A 22,352-nucleotide genomic window follows, 5' to 3' on the forward strand; every position below is an offset into this window, starting at 1 on the left:
TCTGCAGAAAGGTGGCAAAATAAGGGAATTGCTATAGTAGGGATTGAAATTGAAAGTATTCAAGCCCTATTATAGTAGTAGTCCTGTCATAATCAGAGACACTAATCTCAGAGCTTTTAGATAAGGAGATTGCTGCCATAATTTGTTGCCACAGTACATGGCACCAAAGGAACAAGTAGATTTGTTCACAGGACGAGCAGATTTAACAAGCAACCTATCCCATGGACAAATAGATATTTTGTTAAATTCCACACCCCTGAACACCACTCCATTTTTTGGTTTACGGGGGGTGCCAGAAGGTCGTGAGAACGGGCAGACCGTTACTAAATTAATTGCGGATCTTATAACCCAGCTTCCCTTCCCGGGAGGGGCAAATCAAAATCTGGACCTCACCATAACACCAGCACACTGGGTTCCAGCAGTTCAGTCTCCTAATGCTAAATATCCTTGGACGATACTGGTGAATTTCGGGGACTATAGTATTAGGGAACATATTCTTGCATTGCCGATCAAAGTAAAGATTTACCAGGTCGCCTGTGTGTGTGTGTGTTGGGAGTTGCTGGGTTTCAGGAGGGCGGTGGTGGTAGGGGAAGGGTGAAATGTTTGGAAAAAATGAGATCCAAAAGACGAAGTGTTGGATTATGTACTTGTATGGAAGGCTGGGTAGTGAGAATACCTTTGTTGATTTGACTCTCATGTTGGACGACAGGTTGATTGCGCATGGGACACGTGGAATAAGTCATGTGTAGGAAAGGTATAAGCCATAGGATGGAGATGGGTGGGTGGCATTATATGCACTTCAATATCCGGTTAGCCATGGTACAGGTTCAGCATATATGCACTTTATGTTGTATGGTGGAAATGGAGGTACAGGGCAATGGACAGCTTAGGCGGCAATTTATTTGATGGCCATAGGTTTGCAATTTCGTATTGTGGTCACTTTATGCACACCTGGCACTTTCAGGCATGTTTGCACTTTTTTTGGACCATTCTTTGTTGCTTCCATAGAGACGAAAGTAATGACAACGTTTAATTGTAATGTCTAATGTTAATGTCTAATTGCATATTGAAGATGGTGTCTTTGAATACCAATGGCCTAAATAAAGGGAAGAGGGGTCCAACAGAAGCATGGGTTACAGCTGGGAGTCCTTCAGTAGTTTTATTGCAAGAGACTCATGTTTCAGCCAAGAAGCTTATGGAATTTTCTATGTTTTAAAATTGGGTAGATTACAGAGGGTTCTCGACTGGCCAAGTGGTGCATTGTGGCACTGAAATTTTTCTGGCTAAAAGGCTAGGCGCCGAAATGCCAGACGTTGGAAGTGATAAAAATGTTCATTGGTGCTGGGTGAATTGTTCTGTGCTTTCTAGACTATGTTAGTTCGTAAGCTTTTACCACCCTGTAAAAGATAACCTGGGGTCCTATGGTGAGCTTTTTCCGTCTTTGTTACTAGTTCCTGGGGAAATTATTATGGGAGGGGACTTCACATTTCTCCAGGACTCTAGTATTGGCTCCTCAGTAAAAAAAAAAAAAAACAGCTAAAATCTAGAGTTGCGAACGTTTTGCAGAGCTATCAAAGAACCTTGACACTTATTGATCCCTGGATGGCGGCTTTTCCAACTAACGTAGAAAAGACATGTTTTTTTTCTAGTCATTCCTGTAGCTCGTCTCTGATCAATTTCTTTTTACTTTCAAAAGCTCTGCTTTTTAAGGGCCAGCGGACTCTTCATAATGGTTTTTCAGACCATGCAACGCTTGTTCTGGAGGTATTGGTGGAGAAAGGTATGCCCGAGCTAGGAGGTGGATTTTTAATAAGCAGTACCTAAAGGAAGTATGGGTTTGGATATGTGAAGAGGAGATTAGAGAGTTTTTACGCAGGATTCATGGTTCGGCCCCTCCTAGTATAGTGTGGGATGTTCCTAAAGCAGAAAACAACAAAAGCGGACTTTGGAAGAGAGTGTTCATGATAGTTTAGATATATCCTTAGACATCCTTCTAGATCAAATAAGAAAGCACTAGACCAGGCTCAGCAGGCACTAAGTGATCTGTATTATACTAGGTGTGAGGTGGTGAGCCGCACCTATATGCAGAAAGTTTACAAGGAAAGTAATTTTATAGGGAGATTTCTAGCCTGGCAGGCATGTGAGCAGGCTGCTAGTAATATGATTCATGCTCTGAAATGGCCGGTCTCTGGGGAAAGGTGTATGGAACAATGGAAAGTGGGGGAAATTATGTTAGAGCATTATAGACAGATACATAGTTGGAATCAAGCAGTAGATGCAGAAGCATTGGAGAAATCTTTAGTAGGACTCACTATTCCTAATTTACTGTAGTGAAATGTATGTTTTGACCACTGACTTTGTGTTGCACCACTTTGCACCTGGCTTAGCTGTCCAGTGTTCACCAAGTACAGACTCCATTTTGTATTCAGTTTAGCCTTAGCTTCATTCTCCCTATTTACTTTATCGTAGCATTAGACACTGCCATGTTAAAGGCTGCCCATAATTTTCCACATTGTAAACGGTGCATTCTGTCTTGTTCTCGTATTAATTCCCACCAAGGGCTTTGGCTGATAAGAATGTACTCCAACGGCAGGGAACAGCCTTGCTTTGACTTGACATCTTGGGATTGTGGCCAAATCCCAATGTGTTATTTTCAAAGCATACCTAAACTAGCCTGCATGTCTGAATACGTCTTGCACAACTTGAGGATTTTTTCCATAAAGCTCCTTTTTTTTTTTTTTTAAAGATATAAAACAGACCCAGTTCGACAGTAGGAGATTCAGAGACCTCAATCAGGATTCAGATGTTGGATGCCTGATATAGATTTCCCAGGAGTGTAGAGATCTCTCTTTCTCTTTCGCAGTCGAATGGGGTAATCGGCTTGCTGGCAGGAGAAAGATGAAGCACCTGACAGGCCCTACGGTGATGCATTTTTAATTCATTATTTGCTTTGCATTATAATATAGATACATATATTTGCTGTGTATATTGCAGTGGAGAATCATTCGTGTATGTTTTCATTTCATTGTTGTGACAATATTTAAACGTGTGCTTTCAACATGCCAATCTCCTTTTAGGAACCTTGCGTAGTGAAATAATAAATGTCTCCTTGGACTAAGAAGTGCATTCCGGAGATTTTGTGTCAGTGCATGAGTAGTTCAGCTTGGTCATTAGTGAAAAGCAAAATATTTACCCAAGGAAGATTTGGAAAGTACTGCCCGACCTTCTACCAAGAACGAACTGTTGGAGGTGGTTAAAAGCCTCCCAGATGGTAAGGTTTGTGGCCATGATGGCCAAACAGCTGATTTTTAAAAAATCCTTTGTTGGCAGATTATTTTTTATTGGTAGGCAACACAATGCTGAGGGGGGGGGGGGGGGGGAACGCCCAATTACTTTATTAAACTCGGATTATAAAATAATCATGAAGCTTCTGGCCAATCGATTTAATCTGATAGCAGCCAAATTAATCCATCATGACCAGAATGGTTTTATTGCTGGTCGTCAGTTGGCAACAAGTATACATTACCTAGCCGATGCGATGGACTATTTTTCTGTCAATGGTACTCCTGCCACTGTCCTTTTATTGGATGCAGAAAAGGCCTTTGACACATTGATATCTTAGCCCAATATGGGGTGCCTTCCCAGATCACGGGGTTGGTGCATAGGATGTATCAGAACGCTGAAGTCAATATTATAATAAAAGTCACAGATGTAAGTAAATTACAAATTTGTCGAGGGACTTGGCAGGGCAGCCCTCTCTCCCCATATTTGTTTGCTTTTTTTATTGAGCCATTAGCAATTACAATAAGGCAGAATACCGAGATTCGGCCTCCCATTAGGCAGATGGAGAAGGTTAAACTATAAGCCTACAATATTATGTTGATTCTTTAGCGTAACAAAAGCTTGCAGGAACAAGCCTTTGAGATGTTCTCAATTTTTTCCAGAAGAGGGTGGCGGGGGGAATTCGAGGGCAGCTATAAAAGCAATAAGAAAAAAAAATATCAGACATTATTCTTTGCCAATGCAGTTCAGATAAATTACTTCCTTAAATTATGCCCTGTGTAAAAGCTCAGCCCAAAAGATATTTGGGGATTAGATATTCTTCAAAGATTGAGGATTTATATAATCTTAATTTTTCCCCATTTGGTTTATAGAGTACAGGCTGTTTGCATGGTGGAGAGTGCTTCCTTTACCTATTGTAAGGAGGTTGCTTTGATCAAAACGTCAATTCTGCCATTATTTAATTGTTTGTTCTCACTTATGAATTTAACCACATTGTTTTTTTTAGGAGAGTGGAGTCTGTTTATATCGTTTGTCTGGCAAAATAAAACTGCCTGAGTAGCAACTAAGCACTTTTTACAAGAAATCGGAGAAGAGCGGTTTGGCACTTCCTAATGTTGTAGACTATTATTTTGCACAGTATATGTCCAGAATTAATGCAAAGCCACGACATAAAAAATAATTCTATCAGGATTTCTTGGAGTTGATTTTTTAAGGAGCATGGTTTACATGATGTGGTAAAACTAACGAAATAACCAAAGAAAGTCCGCTAAAAGATTCTAAGGTGTTTTATTAGGAAGCGGGCGGATCTCTATCGGAGAAACGCGATTCCTTATATCAATGCTTCCTCTCCTCTGACAGAATTGGCGGGGGAGTCCGGCATTCGGATGGATCTCAATGTAGAAGGAAAATGGGAGTGTGTTGGATTGAGGAAGGTTGCAGACTTTTTGTCCGGTGAGAGGTGGAACGCTTTCAGACCTCACTGATTTCCTCCCCGTGTGAAAGCAGTCACAATGAGGTTTTGAACAGCAATAACAGGGGTAGAAGAGAGAAATTGATCTTACATTTACTAAGAGCCATCAGAACAGTGAAGCATTTTGAATCCCCAGGTAAATTCCCCGCACATTCACTGCAGGCCAAAGACAATGGCTGACAGCTATGTTGTGCAGTTTATGCAGCATGGATAATTCAGTGACAAAGCAAAAGCTGAAAAAGGTTAAAGTCTCGGCAACCTTCATCAGGTGCTACAAGGAGTTTAAACCACCTTTGCAGCAGAATAAGCGTTCATCCCTAACCTATAAGGGGTTGATTGACTGTTGAGGTCTCTTGCCATAACCATGAATCCATTACAGTAGAACGCAGAAGAGAAAGAGGAATGACAGAAGAATATTGGAATCCAGTGAGATTAGATACAGGCTACTCTCATCCGATGAGCTAGTTTGAATAACGACCTCCTTTAACAGAAAAGGTCAAAAAAAAAAAAATTGGCCTGGGTCTCCTTTAAATGGCCCAGAACCACATTCTTCTTAAATGCACGGATATTCATGCAGCAACTGCTATATTTAGGTCAGCCATTGAAAGTCAGCAAAAACTCCTTTAAATCACCCAAAGCCTTTCTCTACTTAAAGCCGTGAGCATGACTGCATAGTATGCACGAAGAGAGAGTTAGAAACTAGGACATCAAAAAGAAGAAAGTCTGTATTTACAGTTAGTACAGGAGCTAGTATCTTTCATAGCTGTACATGCCTTAATCATCCCGTCGTCAAAAAGAGAACTCTCTGTAGCGTATCCACATTGGAAGCTTCCAGGATTTATGAAATACTGCTAGGCAAATAGAAGAGCCTCGTTGAAAGGGAAAATGGGAGAGTTGTATATGAATCTTTGAAAGATATTGATACTGGAGAGCTGTAGTTATGGTATTTTTTTCTTTCTACCATTGGCTACTTCATAGGTTTGCATTCTTTAATTAGTACTACAAAGCTGTAAAGAAACAGAAATGAATGGAGAAAATGAGTCTCACTTTAGCTGAAAAGATTTAAAGAGCAACACCCAGTCTTGCTTGGCCATCAAAAGAGCAGTGTTGCACAAAGGTTTTCCATATTGAACTTACAGATATCCAAAAATGGTATTCCTGCTGGGACAGCACCCTTGATAAAATGTGGCCTGTAAGGCTTTAAAAGTGAAGCCTTACAAGTTCAGAATTATATAGAGAAGAAGGTTTGACTATAATCCATATAACCGATTTGCAATTAACTGTTGTCTTCGCAAATGAAGTTAAAATACTTTAATGTCCAAAACCTGAGAATACTTTACCACTGAGTTTGTTGGGTGCGTAAAAAAAAACAAAGTGGGCAACTACCCCTGCTGTAACCGAAACTTGCGGGTGCTTTAGGAATATGTATTCTAGGAATGTTTTTTTTTAGGAATACAGCAAAGTGTTTTGTCATAATTTAAGTGCAATTCTTTGGGGGCAAACTCTTCAGCTCCACAGACTGTCGAATGACATCCAGCAGTAGCGGACAGCTTACATGAAAACATTTCCGATGCACTCTCAAAAGATTCAAATGAAGTCCTATCAGCGCATCTAGTACTAGATTCATATCCTATGTAAGGGCAGACTTGGCGACTGGTGGAACTGTCCAGAGTAGGCCTTTCTTGAATTCATTTAATACTCTGTGGGAGAACAAGGATTGTAGATTGAAGCAAACTCCTATCGTGGGAAATAACTGCTAAGCAGAATCCAAATGACAAATACTTCAGAGGCCCAACTCCACCATATGCAAGAGACACGGAGAAGTCTATGAGGCTTGACGAAAAATAGCTTTTTATATTTGAATGCCACAAAATAGTTTTGACTACACGAGGAAACTCTTTTGATGTTGATTGTGCAGTGTCTGCTCCAGATGCGCTTGCAGATTTTAGGAAAATTTAGCAAAGCAAACCGTACTCCAGGCCTTTAGCAGGAAGGGAGCTGGTTTGAGGTGAAGTATCGATCTGCTATCCTTAGTTGCCAGGTGAGAGTGTCCCGCTAAGTCGACTGGCTTGCCTATTACGACCTGCCGAGTATCAGTACTAAAGGACTCTGTGTCCCATGCCAGAGCCTAGGAGAGGGACCAAGTGAATGAAGCAAAGAGTAGACAATTTATCAGTACTGATTCATCAACCCTCCACCCCCCCTCCCCCCAACCAAGTGCCTGCTCCTGCATCCACACCCCTCCTCAGACTACCAGGATATCATAATGTGGAGGCAGATAGCAAGCATTGACTATTCTGAGGTGGTGCACTCTGCTCTAGGCTGGAAAGGCCACATTTTTGAAAAGTCATGATCAGCACATGTAGTCAAACTTCAACCCTGAATCCACTGCGCTGATGCTAAAAAAATAAAATAAAAAAATAAAAAGCCTAGGCTTTTTGAGTATGGGCCAAACCCCCCCCTCCACCCTCCCAAAACTGATTTCATAATTGAATCTGGGGTGATGGATGACTAAGGATCAAAGTTAGATATGCATTTTGTTTGAAGACTTTCATTTCACAGCTATCACACATATAAGGCGATCAAGCAGAGAATAGTTGTACCACATCACTCGGATGAAGGATTATCAAAACCTCATTTACTTACTTAAAGAGGTACTTGGCCCACACAATGCAGTGGATTGGTTCTGAAGGAGTGTTCCTGATCGTACAGCCTGGAAACGTTTTCTGTGCTGGTTTTGGGTGGCATTCATAGCACTCAGTTAAACCCTAGATTAAAGATCAAAAAAGTACCTTACAGTATCATTACAAACACAAGTCAAACACAAGAACAAATGATTAGCACATTTGCAAAAAATAAATAGGTTAGCAGTTGCCAATTTTGAAGATGCTCAGTGTCTACAATTCAGAAGAAAAACTAGTTCTCCTGAAAAAGATCGCAACACAATGGTACTGCAGTGCAATCAAAGTCTCCCACATCTAGCGTATTTCACCCGCAACTCTCAACACTATCGGGCTGGCCGCTCGCATATAAACCTCTTAAGATCAATGGGTCTCTTGTGAGCACTATTCTTATTCAACTTAAATCACTAGGGGGACTGGGAGAATTACTCGATCCTGTGAACGGTATCCCTATACCTAGAGCCTATTACGATCAGGTACAGTGTTCCACAAAGTGAAGTCCTCCTCTAACCCAACTAGGGGAGAATGACCAGGTCATCTAAGCACTCATTTGTTAGAAGAGGACCCCCCCCTCACCCACTAACAGGTGGCATGCTTCATCATCAGGCCCGCTCCTCGTCGGGCTGGAGCGGCCATGCCCGACTGGCCCCACAAGGGGGTTTCTTTGCCAGAGATCTTTTGGTTGAACAAGTGTCGATGTAGACCACAGGGGTGTTCTTGAACCTCTAGTTGTGTAGTGTAAAGGACTGGGAAGTGTAAAGTTAAAATTTACTATGGGCCCTAAGAAAAATAATTTATTGTTGTCTACATTGCCTAGGCCAAGGTTAAAAACACGGGGAGAGTGACACGAGAAATACATTTCCTACACTCTCAAAGCGTGAATAGGTGGAGAAACTTTCCCTACTCCAGTGTACTGGTCAAAATGTTTCATGCCCTTGCCGTCCAGACGGATCGAGCGGCCTTTAATCAGGTTCAAAAAAGAAAATGTCCCTAGTCTTTACACTTCAGGCAGAAACTACTGTGCTGTCAATGTGTATGTATGTGGTATGACTTACATTCATAGGATAATTTCCTAGACTTCCAGGTTCGCAGCCGCTGGGTAGATTCACCAGAAAGGACACATATAGCTATAATTTTAGAGCAGATCAATAGCTTGCAAAAACCTAAGGGGGCCTTTCCTTGCCTTGGGAGGGTCATTAGTATTAGGGGAGTGTCCTATGAATTTAAGCCATACCCACATACATACACACTGACAGCACAACTGTTTTTGCCTGTCAGGGACTGCGGCCTGGTGGTCGCTGCCGGTCCAGCAGATGTTCAGCACCTGGATGCCCTCGGCGTTTGAGCAACAGTAGACCTGGTGCTTCTTCGCACCCACAGTGCTCTCCCTTCCTAGTTGCATCCATCTTGCCATGTCGCTGGCGGTAGAGAGTTGAGGGGGTGGGAGGGGCATTGGGGGTGTCAGAGGATGGGTAGAATGGCTTTACTTCACCCTGTTGAGGCCCAATCAGCATTTGGGCCTACGACGACCACAGCAGAGCAAGGGTCAGGCTGCTGAGGTTGCGAGTGCTGCTGCTCGACCCATAACAGTGCTGGAGAAGCTGCAGGACAACCTGATGCCCCGTGAGTGCTGCCCAATTCATGCTGGGAGTGCAACGCCCTCCACTGCGGTGTAATCAGCACTTGGGTTCCTGGTGGTGCCCAGAGTGTTGGGACGAGTCAGCGAAGCTTCCACAGGTGGTGTGCACGAGCTGAGAAGCATCCAAGCGTCCCTTACCCTCATTAGGCTGCTTCCTATCCAACTATTCTCTACTGGCAGCCACTGAGATGCCTTCCGTGTGGACAGACCCTCACCAACGGGGCCCACCTTAGCAATCGTAATTACGCTGGCAAAGGGATCATGATGGCACGAGTTGAGACCCTCCAGCCACTCATGGCCTGACTCTGGTGGGGTCCTTGTGCTGAACTTGTTGATGGCAGGGGTGCCTGGAATCTCCTGTGGTCCTCCCGGCCAGCACCCTGGACTGTACCCACTGGTGTATACTCTGCGACCGAGTTCTTTGTTCCACCTGTTGGCGGGTCATCCTTTACCCTGGGGGGGCAGACATTTGCAGACTCCCTTTCACCCGGACTGCCACGAGAACACACTTGTTCTGTGGGTATCCCTCCCTACTGCAATATGGGGAGAGATGGGCCACAGAGTTAGCAGCAGGAGAACACTATTACCCGATACACTAACCTTTGCCAAGCCACTCAGTTGAGGAGTGCTCACCGGAACGCCAAGAGGAGCCCTCATCTGCTGCAATCCTGGAGGCAATACAGGGCTTGAGAGCTGCCCTGAAAGGCCACATAGGATGGGTGCCTATTGAGGTGAATTTGCTATGGGCAGATCTTCACAAGGTGGCGGCTAAAGTGGAGGCTTTAGTAGACTGGTCGACTGTCCCAGATATCGGGCACTGGTAGGCACTTTCTTACACCCAGTTTGGGGCTGTCTGGTGGTATATGCTTTTTGGCACACTATTTTGCCGCGGGTGAGACCTGTGGTGTGGATGCTTGTAGATTAAATGAAAGCACTGTGTCTGTTGGGTGACATCTGTTGCTGACGAGGCCAGGAAATGGCATTGAAGTTCTTGCATCTGGTTTTGCTTCTAGCCAAGAGGCAGATGGCGAATGTATGGATGAGCCCCCTGGGCCCTAGCGTGGAGCGATGGGAGGTGGACGTAGTAGAGTTGGCAGCAGCTGAGAAGGTATGTTTGAAGCTCTGTAGACATGACAACAGGGACGAGGAGGATCTGGGGCAATTGGCAGACTTGCTGACTGGCTTTACACACAACGAGGATGGGTAGGGGGAGCCAGTGGCATTGGTGGGGATTATTCCGATCCTTGAGAGGACCTCCTGTTCTCTCCTGACCATTTCACAAGCTAACTCCCTGTTCTTATCAGTTACTTGTTGGGCTGGATGATTAAGGCATAGTCATAAAATGTTTTTTCACTTGATCTGTATGTACCTGCCTGCACTACCTGCGGCATGGGTGAAGATGGCTTTTCTTATTGTAACTTATTACCAGTGTTGCATTGGTGAGATGATAATAAAAATGTGTCTTAAAAAAAAAAAAAAAAAACACACACACACACCACAAAAAACATCTGGGACTCAGTCCCATGTCCTGGGAAAGAACGCTACTGTACCAAAGCACCAAACAATCTTGACCCTGTGCCTAGCTGTCATTACCAGCCAGGCATTGGGGTTTGACTTCCTGCAGTAGGTTGGTTGTAGAGGCAAACCCAAAGCTGTACGACTGAAGACTCTGTGCAACCAATGGGGCGGCTGCCGGCTGACTGTCTGCCCCTAGGGGAAAGAAATACAGACTGGCTAGAATCTAGAGTGGCAGTGTGCCGGAGGTGAGTGATGGGTGGCAGTGGGCGGCTGCCCCCCTCCAGGGAATTGAGCACAGGTTGCCCACAGGGGATGGACATATGCTCAACTTTGAATATGATCAGAAAAAATGCATAAATTCACTAAATATACTAAAAGGTTAAAGTGACATAGTTATGTGTTGAAATTAAATATGCACTAGTATTGAAAAGCTGAATAAACAATGAAATTCACCAGTTCTAATTTGATGAACTAACTATAACAGGGTTCACCAACAAGTAGTACACCTAGGTGCAGCCACAGCTAGAAAAGAAAAAGCTTTTTTTTTTTTTCTTCAAATTAGGCAGGATTCCAAAATTGAAATGTGTGTATTTATAAGTAAAATGTGTGCTTCGGCACGATTCCTAAGCTGATGTCTGGGGTAACAAATAAATGGTTGTTTATGCAACAATGGGGAGTCTTATTGTTGATGTTCTTTCTCAGGTGCCAAAGAGCATTGTGTATATATCACTGTGTAATTTACTGCTATGGCAAATTAGAACTGTTAAAGCATCCCCCCTTTTTTTAGGATTGATTCTGTTTTAGCGAAATTTTATCATATACAACTTTTCCACCTATAACCACTGGCCGGTGGATTAAAATTGAAGAACAAAAAAAAAACACTTGTAACAAAATACCATGCCTCCCTGTACCATTCCTATATGATGCGTTATCACCTGTTCACTCTCTCCCCCTTCACACCGGCCCACTCCAACTCACGTCGCAACTGTCCCTCTCGCCGGGGCTGTAGTTAAGCTCGTAAAGCGCAGCACTTGCAAATAGCGCGGGCACATCAGCTCCCTGAACTCATCTGAGAGGTAAGAGACACAGGGCCCCCATACCTTATCAAACTGGGGCAGGGATCCCATGGCCACTGCCGTCAATTTTTCCATCCCCAGGACATCCCACAGCTTGTGCAGCCAGTCCGTCTGTGAGGGCACCATCTCCGAGCCCCATCTACCTGAAAGTAGTTGTTTGGTAGCCCTAATCGCAAGTGTAATGGCCCTACCCTTCAGCGCCTTGAGAGGGTATGTCTGTGGGGTTGGTAGCCCCAGTAAAACATAGCGAGGGAAACGGGGCACGCTGTGTCATACATTCTGTTGATAGCGCCCAGTACGTTCTCCCAGAAGGCAGCCAACGCGGACACCGCCATAGAACAGGCCTTGAAATCTTGCGATGAGAGAGCGTATGGTGTCTTAGGCTGGAAACCGTGCCGTAGTTCCATGATCCCAGACAGCAATACAGAGGCACCTGAAGACTATGAAACCACGCCGAATGTAATGGTAACACAAAACACCACAGTAACGTTATGGTAATAGTAATAGAAACAAGTACTTATTTCAGGCTGTGTAAGCAGCAAAGAAAGAGACCTGATTGGTGGGTCATATGGAAGGACTCATGGGTAATATAGTGTTATGTTTTTTCACTTTTTATTGGCTGCTTTATTTGTGAGTAAAAGAAAGAAGCATAATCCTCACCTCCGTGTCCTTAATAGAAATGCAAAATTCTTGACGCGAATGCTAGAAAATGTTTGATTGTTGAATAACGTCAAATGTAGGTTTGACTTGTTTAGAGATGGTTTAACTCACAGAGTATCCGCAAGCATGGCTCTAAGGGATTGCCACTGTGTTCGTCCAAGGCAAGTGTGATGTGTATTTTACTGGGTTTTTACATAGTGCTGTCCACAGGGAATGGCTGTGTTGCATAAACCAAGAGTCTGACTTAGCTTTACAAGGTTTGCTTTCACACCTACAGGTGCCACAAGTGAACTTGGTTCAATGCACCAGCGTCTGAAAGTTAATGAACACGTTGCAGCCCCACACAATCCTATTCAATGCATGGTTGATTTAGTGTCCATGCTTTCTGGGTCACTAACAGTCCCAAACACAGGATTCAGGAACGCAGAGGTAATCTGAAAGGCCAATTTTGTTCCTTATAATTTCAGTGGCAATTGACTCAATTTGGTACATGACCTACTCCACCCCACCTACCACTCTATGGGCTGTTCCACTATTTTTTGCACAACTTCTGATACAAAACGTTATGCCTACTAATTAAATAAATGCATGCCCTTGACAGAAGCGTATAAAGCAGAATGCTTGCGAGCACAGTACTGGAACCCGATCAGTGTGTATGTCCCTTCAGGTATTTACATGATAAGTAAATATATACTTTACCAAGTGAACGTTCCTACTATTTGGTACAGCCAGGTGCTTGTACAAAGAGGGGGAGTAGCATTTATTTTGTAAACGTAAATATATTGAAAGCTTACCCATCACATTAAATACATTTTCTCCTTGCACAATACCAAAGAAATATAAAAAAGAAAACATCTAACCTTTTTAATAACAGTTACTTGTCCAAGGTAGCCTGCAGTGCCACTTTCTATAAGAGGCACATCAGCAGCTAGGCACATCCTGTTCACATGGTTACGTGCAACTGGAAAATGAGAAGAGGGATATGTAAAATACATCACTGACAAAAAACTTGACCAATAGTCCCTTAAAAAAACAATTTCTTCCACAGTAAAAGAAAAATAAACAAAAAACGTATTGGAGCAGGCTAACGGAATAGGAATTGCAAACTGTCAAAAACGGTTAAAAAATAATAAAATAAGTTCACAACTACATAAAATAAAATGATGGACGGAGTGTTGAAACTTTTCAAACCCTCACCTCTTGTCACAGATCTGGGTTTAATCCATTGTTATTTTGCACACCACGTCACCTCAGTTTGGACCCACCCATATGCAAATCAGTAATGTCAAGATCTCAGTCACAGGTTTAGTGTGTTCCATAATAGCAGGCCCAATAATCACAGTCACCTCCCTCCAACACTGAGGTGCTGGAAACCGGAACAGACTAAAAAGGGCACTGAAGACCCTGTCCTTTCCAGATTACTTGTTTAGAAAAAGAGAATTCTCACATTTCAGAGAAGGGAAAAAATCACTGGATATTGTGCTTCATGCAGAGGCCCAACTGTTGAACGACCAGGATGGCGGGACTTGATATGCACGTTATATTTGCATGAAGGACAGCGGTCCGTCTACAAGTAGTTTGCTTTAAAGTGCGGACGCAACATATAGTAAATCAGTGGTCGGCACGTGTTGTATGGACCCTCTGAAAATTCTTCTGAGGATATTATTTGGAAGTATTTTCTGTTGTTGGACTGATTGCTAGCCCCAACTCTTTTGGAAAATGTTTTCTTGTACTTCGCTCCTTCCAACCCTGTTGAGTGGCAGTTTTGCGCAAAGTGAACCTCCTGGTCTCTCTGTGCTTTCCTTCAACCATTTGGTGGTCCAGTTGTAGGATATATACCAATCTGTAGCGCCCTGAAGAAGGTGGTTTCGCATTTGGGTTCAAACCGAAACGCACATCTGCAGCTTTGAATGTGGAATGCCAACAAGAGTACTGTGTAATTTATACATGAGATGTTTTCAACCTATGAACTCTAATTTGTAAAATGATATAACAAATATTACATCTGTATGTATTGTGTAATCATTGAATGACTGTTGCAACCTATGTCCTTATATATTAAGTAATTTACAGTATAGGACGACAACTTGTTACATTAAAAGACATATTTCAAGCACACATTGTGATATGGTCCTTCTGGTTTATTGTATTTATGTTAAAGATTTTTGTGTTTTAGTGAGTAGGAATGATTGAAGTATGATAGTGAGTATGCATGTACTGTTTTAGTGTGAGTGGGTTGTCAGATGACATTGTGTAATGATAATGTATTAGTTCTATACATGATTCAGTATATAATGACTGCTAAGTTTAAGCATTTTTTGAATATCCATATTATGTTGTATCAAATTATTATATGTGCAATGTATAAAAGTTGAAAAATGTATTCAATAAGTAATGTTTTGTATATTTTAGCTCAAGATCATATTGTGTAGGTTAATAATTAAGTAGTTATACCAACATTAAGCAGTTCAATTAGCAGCTTTGTGTCCTATTTCAACTGTTGAGCCACACTGGTTGCCCAGGGTTAAAAAAACAAAATGGAACAATCACCATCTACCTCAAAGTATGCTGGGTACAAACTGACAATCACATGAAAATAGAGCAGTATCAGAAACAAAAACCACAGAAAAGGAAGCACTGTAGACTTACCACGGTTATCCAAGGCATTCATAACCAGTGTAAACTGTCTGAAGAACTCCACATTGTAGTCTGGGCTGTAGAGAATTAAGTAATCAGAAACATTAGCAGAAGAAAGATTAGCATAATTAACAACTAGCAATGCAACAGCAGACCAGTGGAATTCATTATTAAGGACTGTGCTAGTAATTCCTTCACTGAATCAAGTGTCCCCTTTATAAATCGGAATCCAAGACGACGATCATAATCTTTTCTATGTAAATTTAATATAAGGTGTCCTCAGCATTGTTACTTTAGTATTCACCCCAGCTTTCCAAAATCTTGCCAGTTGACAGTTAAAGATTCAAGTACTCATGCATGTTTCAGCACGCTGGGGGCCACTCCTTTTAGAAGGGAATAATTAATTTGATGAAGTCTTCCAACAAATTTGATTGTGGGTTTTTAGCCCAAGATTATAAAGCTCTTTGTAAAAGTCAACATTTGCCAGTCGTGAAAAAGACATGCCCCTTAATCCTGAAGTGTCAACATAGTTTAAGCTCAGATAATATGCTGGGGCACACTCTCATGGAGTTATGTGGATAGCAAGGGTTAAAATCCGAACCCTAAAGGTACAATTCCTCTGCTTCACTACGTGCTGGATTTAGGTCAAGGTATACTGCTATCCTATTTGTTAATTTGATATAATGAAATTGTGTAGTCTGTAAATTTCAGAACAGCCCAGTCTTTATATTATTCAAACAACTACAAAGAATGCGGATATGCCCAATGCTAGAATATTTATGTATAATAGCATAAATCAGTTGGGTACCAAACACAGCTGCAAATGAAAGACACTTAGTTGTGGGAAGAGTACAGCTCCTCAAATTTCTTGGAGTGATGCACAACAGACATTGAAAGGATGGAGTGTAAATCCTGTGAACTGCTTTGTAGGGATTCAGCAAATATCAGCATCATCCAAATACATGTGAAAGGCAAACTCTGTATGCTAAAATCTATATAAACATCTGTGTGTTTGTCCTTTGTACTAAACCCCACTGAGGTAAACCACTGCGGTAAACTGACCACTGTGTGTATCTGTTCTCCAACAGGATGTTGAAGGCCACTGAGAGAAGCTACTTCAGATGAAGGTTAGACTGTGGGTGTTGGAGGAGAACATGGAAAGTAAGGAAAAGCGGGGTTAGCGTTCTGAGTGTGTAGTGTTGTAGTCCAAGGAGCTAGAGGGGAGATTTTTGGAGTTTTAAGATAGATGGGGAACTGACAGGCATGCTGAGGGTGGGTGATTTAGGAAGCCTCCAGGAATGTTCCTAGGTACAACACTTTGGGGGTCATTCCGACCCTGGCGGTCCATGACCGCCATGGCGGAGGGCGGCGGAAGCACCGCCAACAGGCTGGCGGTGCTTCCTGGGCTATTCTGACCGCGGCGGTAAAGCCGCGGTTAGAAAAGGGGAACGGGCGGTTTCCCGCCGGTTTTCCCCTGGCCCAGGGAATCCGCCATGGCGGCGCTGCTTGCAGCACCGCCATGGGGATTCCGACCCCCTTCCCGCCAGCCTGTTTCTGGCGGTGTCCACCGCCAGAACCAGGATGGCGGGAACGGGTGCCGTGGGGCCCCTGGGGGCCCTGCACTGCCCATGCCACTGGCATGGGCAGTGCAGGGGCCCCCTAACAGGGCCCCACAATGATTTTCACTGTCTGCTTTGGAGACAGTGAAAATCGCAACGGGTGCCACTGCACCCGTCGCACCCCTGCAACTCCGCCGGCTCCATTCCGAGCCGGCTTCCTCGTTGCAGGGGCTTTCCCGCTGGGCCGGCGGACGGCCTTTTGGCAGTCGCCCGCCGGCCCAGCGGGAAAGTTGGAATGACCGCTGCGGTCTTTTGACCGCGGTGCGGTCATTCGGCGGTAACCGCATGGCGGGCGGCGCGGTCAGAATGACCGCCTTTGTTTCTGTTCCCAGAGTACTAAGTTAGCGTGTGTGGCCTGAAGCGCTTAGACTAAGGGACCAGAGAGTCAGGAACAACGGAATAAGATTAAAGGACTGAGAAGCTGCAGAAACATCCTATAAATTAGATTTTGTTTTCAAAGAGTGCATCCAAAAGATCTGAAATTTTGGGAAAACTCTCTAACCCCATAATGTCTACATTTTAAGACCTCCATGTTCAGACATGCATGGGGTTCAGTATTGGCAGATACAATTATAACTGGGACAAGGGAATGACCCTATGACAAGTGTTCAGTTCAGGTAGTTGTAAGGGGCTCTGCCCATGAAAGAAAGTCAGGGGGAGAAGAGAATGAGGTCTCTTTTAGAATTTCAATAGAGATGGACGGTAGAGTCAAAATAATAATGTACATAACAAGGGCATGGACCACGTACACCCCAACAAATAACAATTCTGTGGTACCTACTGTAAAAATTCTGATCACAAAATACTAGACACTAACCTAATTCCTCTTCTACTGTCCAGAATGTTATCTAAAATAAATGATAATATATAAAATAATAAAACATCCATCAAACAAGGCCAATAATGAACAGCTTGAAGTCACACTGCCTGTTGCATGGCAGGGGGTGAGGAGAACTCGTTAACACGTATGTCGAACATCAGGACCATAAATGAAAAACTCACTTCATGATACTGTCATGATAAGCAACAATATCTGCTTCAGGGCAAAACTTAAGCACACTTTCTTTGGCAACCTGGAAAGAGAAATAACATAAGTTTTCATCTATAAAAGTTGAATGAAACATTAACAGGCGATTTCATCTATATTCCCATACCCAACACAACAGGAAGTACAGGGTTTCACAGAACCCAGACAGAAGAATGCAATAGATCTTTATTTCGATGTGTCTGGAGGAGGGGGAAGGTGGTGTAATAGTTGTCCTGTCCCGTTAAAAAACCATTGGAAGAGAAAATAACTTTCACCAGGGAATTTTGCAATGCACAGGGGAAATCTGCCTTGAAATCTGCAAATGCCCTCTGCAAAAGCAGTGGTACTACACATGGGCTAATTAACATAAACAATATGATCCCAACATTAAAGTACATTTTGTAGCCCACTGGAGTGGCCTGGAGGTTTATTTGCCAGGAAGTGTTTTTTCTAGTTCACAGAATTTCTCTTGCACCAAAGCACAAATTAAAAAGTTCAACAATTTTTGTTTAGTAAAATGAGGCTAAGGTTACCCCATCCGCCCCTATCCTCAGCAGCTAAAAATAAGACATGAACTGTGTTGGATTAATTTAATCAAGTTTCAGAAATATTTTAACATATGGTGTAAAAGAATGAATACACTAATAGCACAGTTGCCCTGTGGTGCATCCACCTGGGCACTTCAGACTTTCACAGATCATATTCCAACAAACTTTTAAGTAAGTCCATGGCAAATACATTTCCTTAAATTTGAACGAGAGTTTAAAAGTTCTCAATAAATGATAGAATTTCTAATATATTTTTAGGAAAAGCAGGGATTTATTTTTATTTATGTAGACTATTTATTACCTCTGCTTTCGATCGGCCAACATGTTTCTTCTGAAATAAAAACTGACGGTTGAGGTTGCTGACATCTATGGTGTCTAAATCAATCTAAGAGACAAAATTTGTATTAGAACAAGAAGAAATATTGTTATTACAATTCACCGAAGTTTTCTACCCACTGCCCTGTCTCCACATAAAACAGCAGCTTCAAGTTTAAGGAAGAAGGTTTATGTATAGCACATGCCAGCAGATGCAGAGGCACCTGGCCTAAAGCACAAGTTGCTATTACTGTGTGCTAAAAGAGGGGCCAACTCTGTTGTGAAAGTGCTCAGAAACACTACCTTCGCCAAGATGCATGCTATTCTGGGTCACCTACCTTCTCCCACAAAGGTAGCCTACAATGTGCTAGCAATTCCTAGTCTTGGAAGCTCTCATCAACCAGACTGGCTGAACTGCAATACATCTACATCACCTGTTTAGGTTGTCAAAACATAAGCTCATTTTTGGAAACCTCCTTTCTTACTTCTGCACACTAAAGTACTCTCTGATCACAAATAACCTTGATATGTCTGTGTCTACTGTGCCCTTGTACACACTTTACCTTTCTCTTAACCACACCAACTTAAACTCAACATGTCTCTGTAGTCCTGTCTAAATTAGCAAAATACTCGTGTTTGAAACTTTTCAGCTCATAAAGTCAAATGGAAGATACCCGGTGACAAAACTAGTAGTGGCGCAAAACACGTCATTCCAACCATGTTGCATCCTCTCTGAAAGATGACCGACTACGGCAGCCCGGGAGAAGTGTTCATTCAATAATATTTTTTATCTCAACCATATGCAATCACCAGCTCCGGGTATTCAGTGACATAGTCCATCCAACTCCAGAGGACCTGGGAAGTCCAGCTCCCACTTGGGACGAAAAATAAATCTAGTCACCTTATCAAGTATATAGCAAGAGCATGCTGTCCCGCAAGATATACTTAACTGCAATCTATTTTGAAACCCAATGTAACTTTCCAACAGAACTGCACAGCTGAAACAGTGTGGTTTATTATATCTGAGGTTCCTTTTAGGACCGAATCATGCGTTATGGTCTTCTGAATGAGTCATGTGAGACATGCAGACTACCAGTGGGGGACACATCCGGCAGGTAGGACTCTACTGTGGTGTGAAATTGAAGACCAACTGTTTGATTCCACTGCAGACCGTAATTAGCTTGTCGAGGAGTGTTGGACTTTTTGCCTTACGCAGGGTCATCCCCAGTCTTTTTGCCTCCTTCCTCCTGGTTTTTCTGACCTCTCGCTGTTGGCTCTCTCTAACAAGGAGGGTGCTAGAAAAGCCAAAGGAGAAGCAGTCGCAATAGTCAGGTTGATGAGGGAGCCTAGCATTTATTGTGCACATCTGATGTTTCTGACCAGTTTGACTAGGTAGTTGGCTTAGTGACTGGCTGATCTGAATAGCAATACATGATCAGTCACCAGCTACCACTTCATGAATACCATTATGCAGGGAAGACGAATGGGCAACAATATGTGGTTATTTGAAAGTCGGGAAAATGATTTCTTTGATCAATGTTGACAATTTTAGCACTGGAGCCAGTGGTGACCAAAGACAGCACCTGCATTTTAAAATGTTGGCACTGGGTTTCGGGGAGTTAGTCTGGTACAGGCACTGGATACATAGTTCAGACAACTATAAAGTACTGGAATGTCTTGGTTAAACTATATAATCATGATTCATATAGACGGCCACAAGTTCTTGTTTTAGTAGTACTGCAGGGTTCTTGTGTCCAGTGTACTTTTTTCCCTTCCATTTATAGCATGAAGTATTGAAACTAACGCATCAAGAGATTGTTGTACACAATGAAACAGTAATGCCCAATAAAACTAACTTGCCTTGTGAATTTCGACTTGTTAAGTACAATCATAGCTTCAACCAATGCAAAAGTTACTCTTCCAGTGATGGAAGGAAACTAACAAAACAATCCGCATTGTTCCATTATAAAAGCCTCTGTGCACATTCTGTCACTTACATGCTGAAATTATGTAGCAATGGGTCTACACAATTACAGGTAGGCCAGCCTCAGAGGCAGGAATCTATCATCAAATAGATAACTAGTGTTCATTTGCTGAGGTTACACTGCCTTTAGAAAGAAGCTTTTGTGAAACCCAAGTTAAATTATTGCAATGATGCACTGAGAATGAGGGTCACAGTCTGTTATACAAGGCCTTCAAACAAAGAGGCAACTTGAAGTTGTTAAATAAACGTGTAAATAGAGTACGATTAAACACAGTCAAATAATTAATGTAGGAAATTCACCTCTTCTACAAAGTAACTTAGATGTTTTGCCGTTTTATGGCACTATTTTTCTGTCTTTAGAACTCTGTGCACTTTGCACCTGCTAGCCAGGAGTAAAGTACATGTGCGCCAACTTTAAAAGTGTTTAAATTGACTTATTTCTGACTAACATGTAACTGTTTGCAAGTTCCTAGTATATGGTGAATAAAAAGTGCCCACATCACTTGCAGACTGCAGCTTTTATTGTGCCATCCACTACAGAAGCAGTGCAAACAGGACTACAAGGCCTGTCCTGTGTAGCCAAACTGCTGCAGTGCAAAACCTGCAGAGCAACCTGTCAAAATAACTCCTTTTGACTGATAAAGGTTACATTTTTAAAATATTACCAAGCTATACCTATGTAGGTCTTGTAGCCACAAGAAAGGGATCATGGTAGTTAAAAGTGGGACAATTACAATATTAATATTACAATTTCCCTACAGTAACAAGCCCCAAAAGCTATTTTCATTGTGGCAGGCATACCTGACCTGTACAGAAAACCAGAGTACAGATTAACATAGTAATATTGCTAGCTCAGGAACTGGACCAGCTAGAAAAATAATCAAAACATTATTTTTAATAGATACTAAAAACCCAAATCAATGATAAAGTTGGATTGTTATTCAATATTAAAGAAAAGCAATTTTAGAAAGTTGCATTTACCTTGTCTGAAGCTCCTGGGGGATAATTTCATTTAACTCACTACCAAATCCCAGGCTGTACTTGGCATGCATGAGGTGGGAAATTCCCTTCAGGAGCTATGCAATTGGTCACTTTGGTTGACAGGCTGACCTGAACGGGTATGAATGACTCCTGAACTCTGCAAAATATTCAGAGTAGGGACTGTGGGCATCCTACTAGCACAACTCCTGCCCGACGGGTCTGTCTGAAGTACGTGTAAATTTTGCATCGATCACAAAGGACAAGGAAACAATTAATGTGCCTCTTCTTTCTAGGCGAGGATGAACACGCTTTGTTTCACAAGACTGTCACAAGTCTTGTTTTTGTGGGACCAGGGCCCTCTTCAACAGGCATTTTGGGTCTCTTGCAGTAAGGCTAACAGAACCACTAAAAACAGTGGGTAGAGCTGCCCCTGGGAACGTTTACCCTGTTGCTTAGGGAGTGCCCAAGACTCACTCCCACACACAAGCTAGTGTCAGGTATAAATGTAGCACCCCAAGGTCCAATCTTCAGAACACTTTCTAAACCCTCAAAAGGGCAGAAGCAAACTGATCCTGCTGTCTGTGGCCTGAGAGGAGCCCTGGAGAACTGGACTTGTTCCCCCTTGTACTCATGACAAATAAGTGGACTCCAAGGGTCAGTTGGCTGACCTCTTCTGTGGCTTCATGGACACAAAAAGCTTTAAAATGCCTTTTTTCAAAAGTGTCCCGCTGATCAGTGGCTGAACTTTGTTCTGGCCTCTGCCTGATAGTCAGAGTTACTAAGTGCCATCCCCAAAGGTCCTGCGGGCCTTATAAGTGTACTTCTCTAGTTGTTTGGGACTTAGAAGAAATTTCAGTGTTCACCTTAGGCCTTAAAAACGTTTTGACTTCCTGAGTATCACCGGAACCCATTTT

General features: G+C 42.7%; 1 protein-coding gene across 2 annotated transcripts in view; it reads right to left on the reverse strand.

The window, feature by feature from the left end:
• The window catches only part of UBA2 (ubiquitin like modifier activating enzyme 2), a 121,963-nt gene that overhangs the window by 87,205 nt on the left and 12,406 nt on the right, over nt 1-22,352 (reverse strand). For both annotated transcript variants that reach the window (XM_069216960.1, XM_069216962.1), the window contains exons 2-6: nt 18,460-18,543; nt 17,586-17,656; nt 14,977-15,041; nt 13,188-13,288; nt 7,400-7,521 (exon numbers count right to left, since the gene is read on the reverse strand). In XM_069216960.1, the coding sequence (XP_069073061.1) occupies nt 7,400-7,521; nt 13,188-13,288; nt 14,977-15,041; nt 17,586-17,656; nt 18,460-18,543 (443 nt within the window). The remainder of the gene's footprint in view (nt 1-7,399; nt 7,522-13,187; nt 13,289-14,976; nt 15,042-17,585; nt 17,657-18,459; nt 18,544-22,352) is intronic.

This window comes from Pleurodeles waltl, chromosome 12 (genome assembly GCF_031143425.1).
Source record: "Pleurodeles waltl isolate 20211129_DDA chromosome 12, aPleWal1.hap1.20221129, whole genome shotgun sequence".
Taxonomy (NCBI): domain Eukaryota; kingdom Metazoa; phylum Chordata; class Amphibia; order Caudata; family Salamandridae; genus Pleurodeles; species Pleurodeles waltl.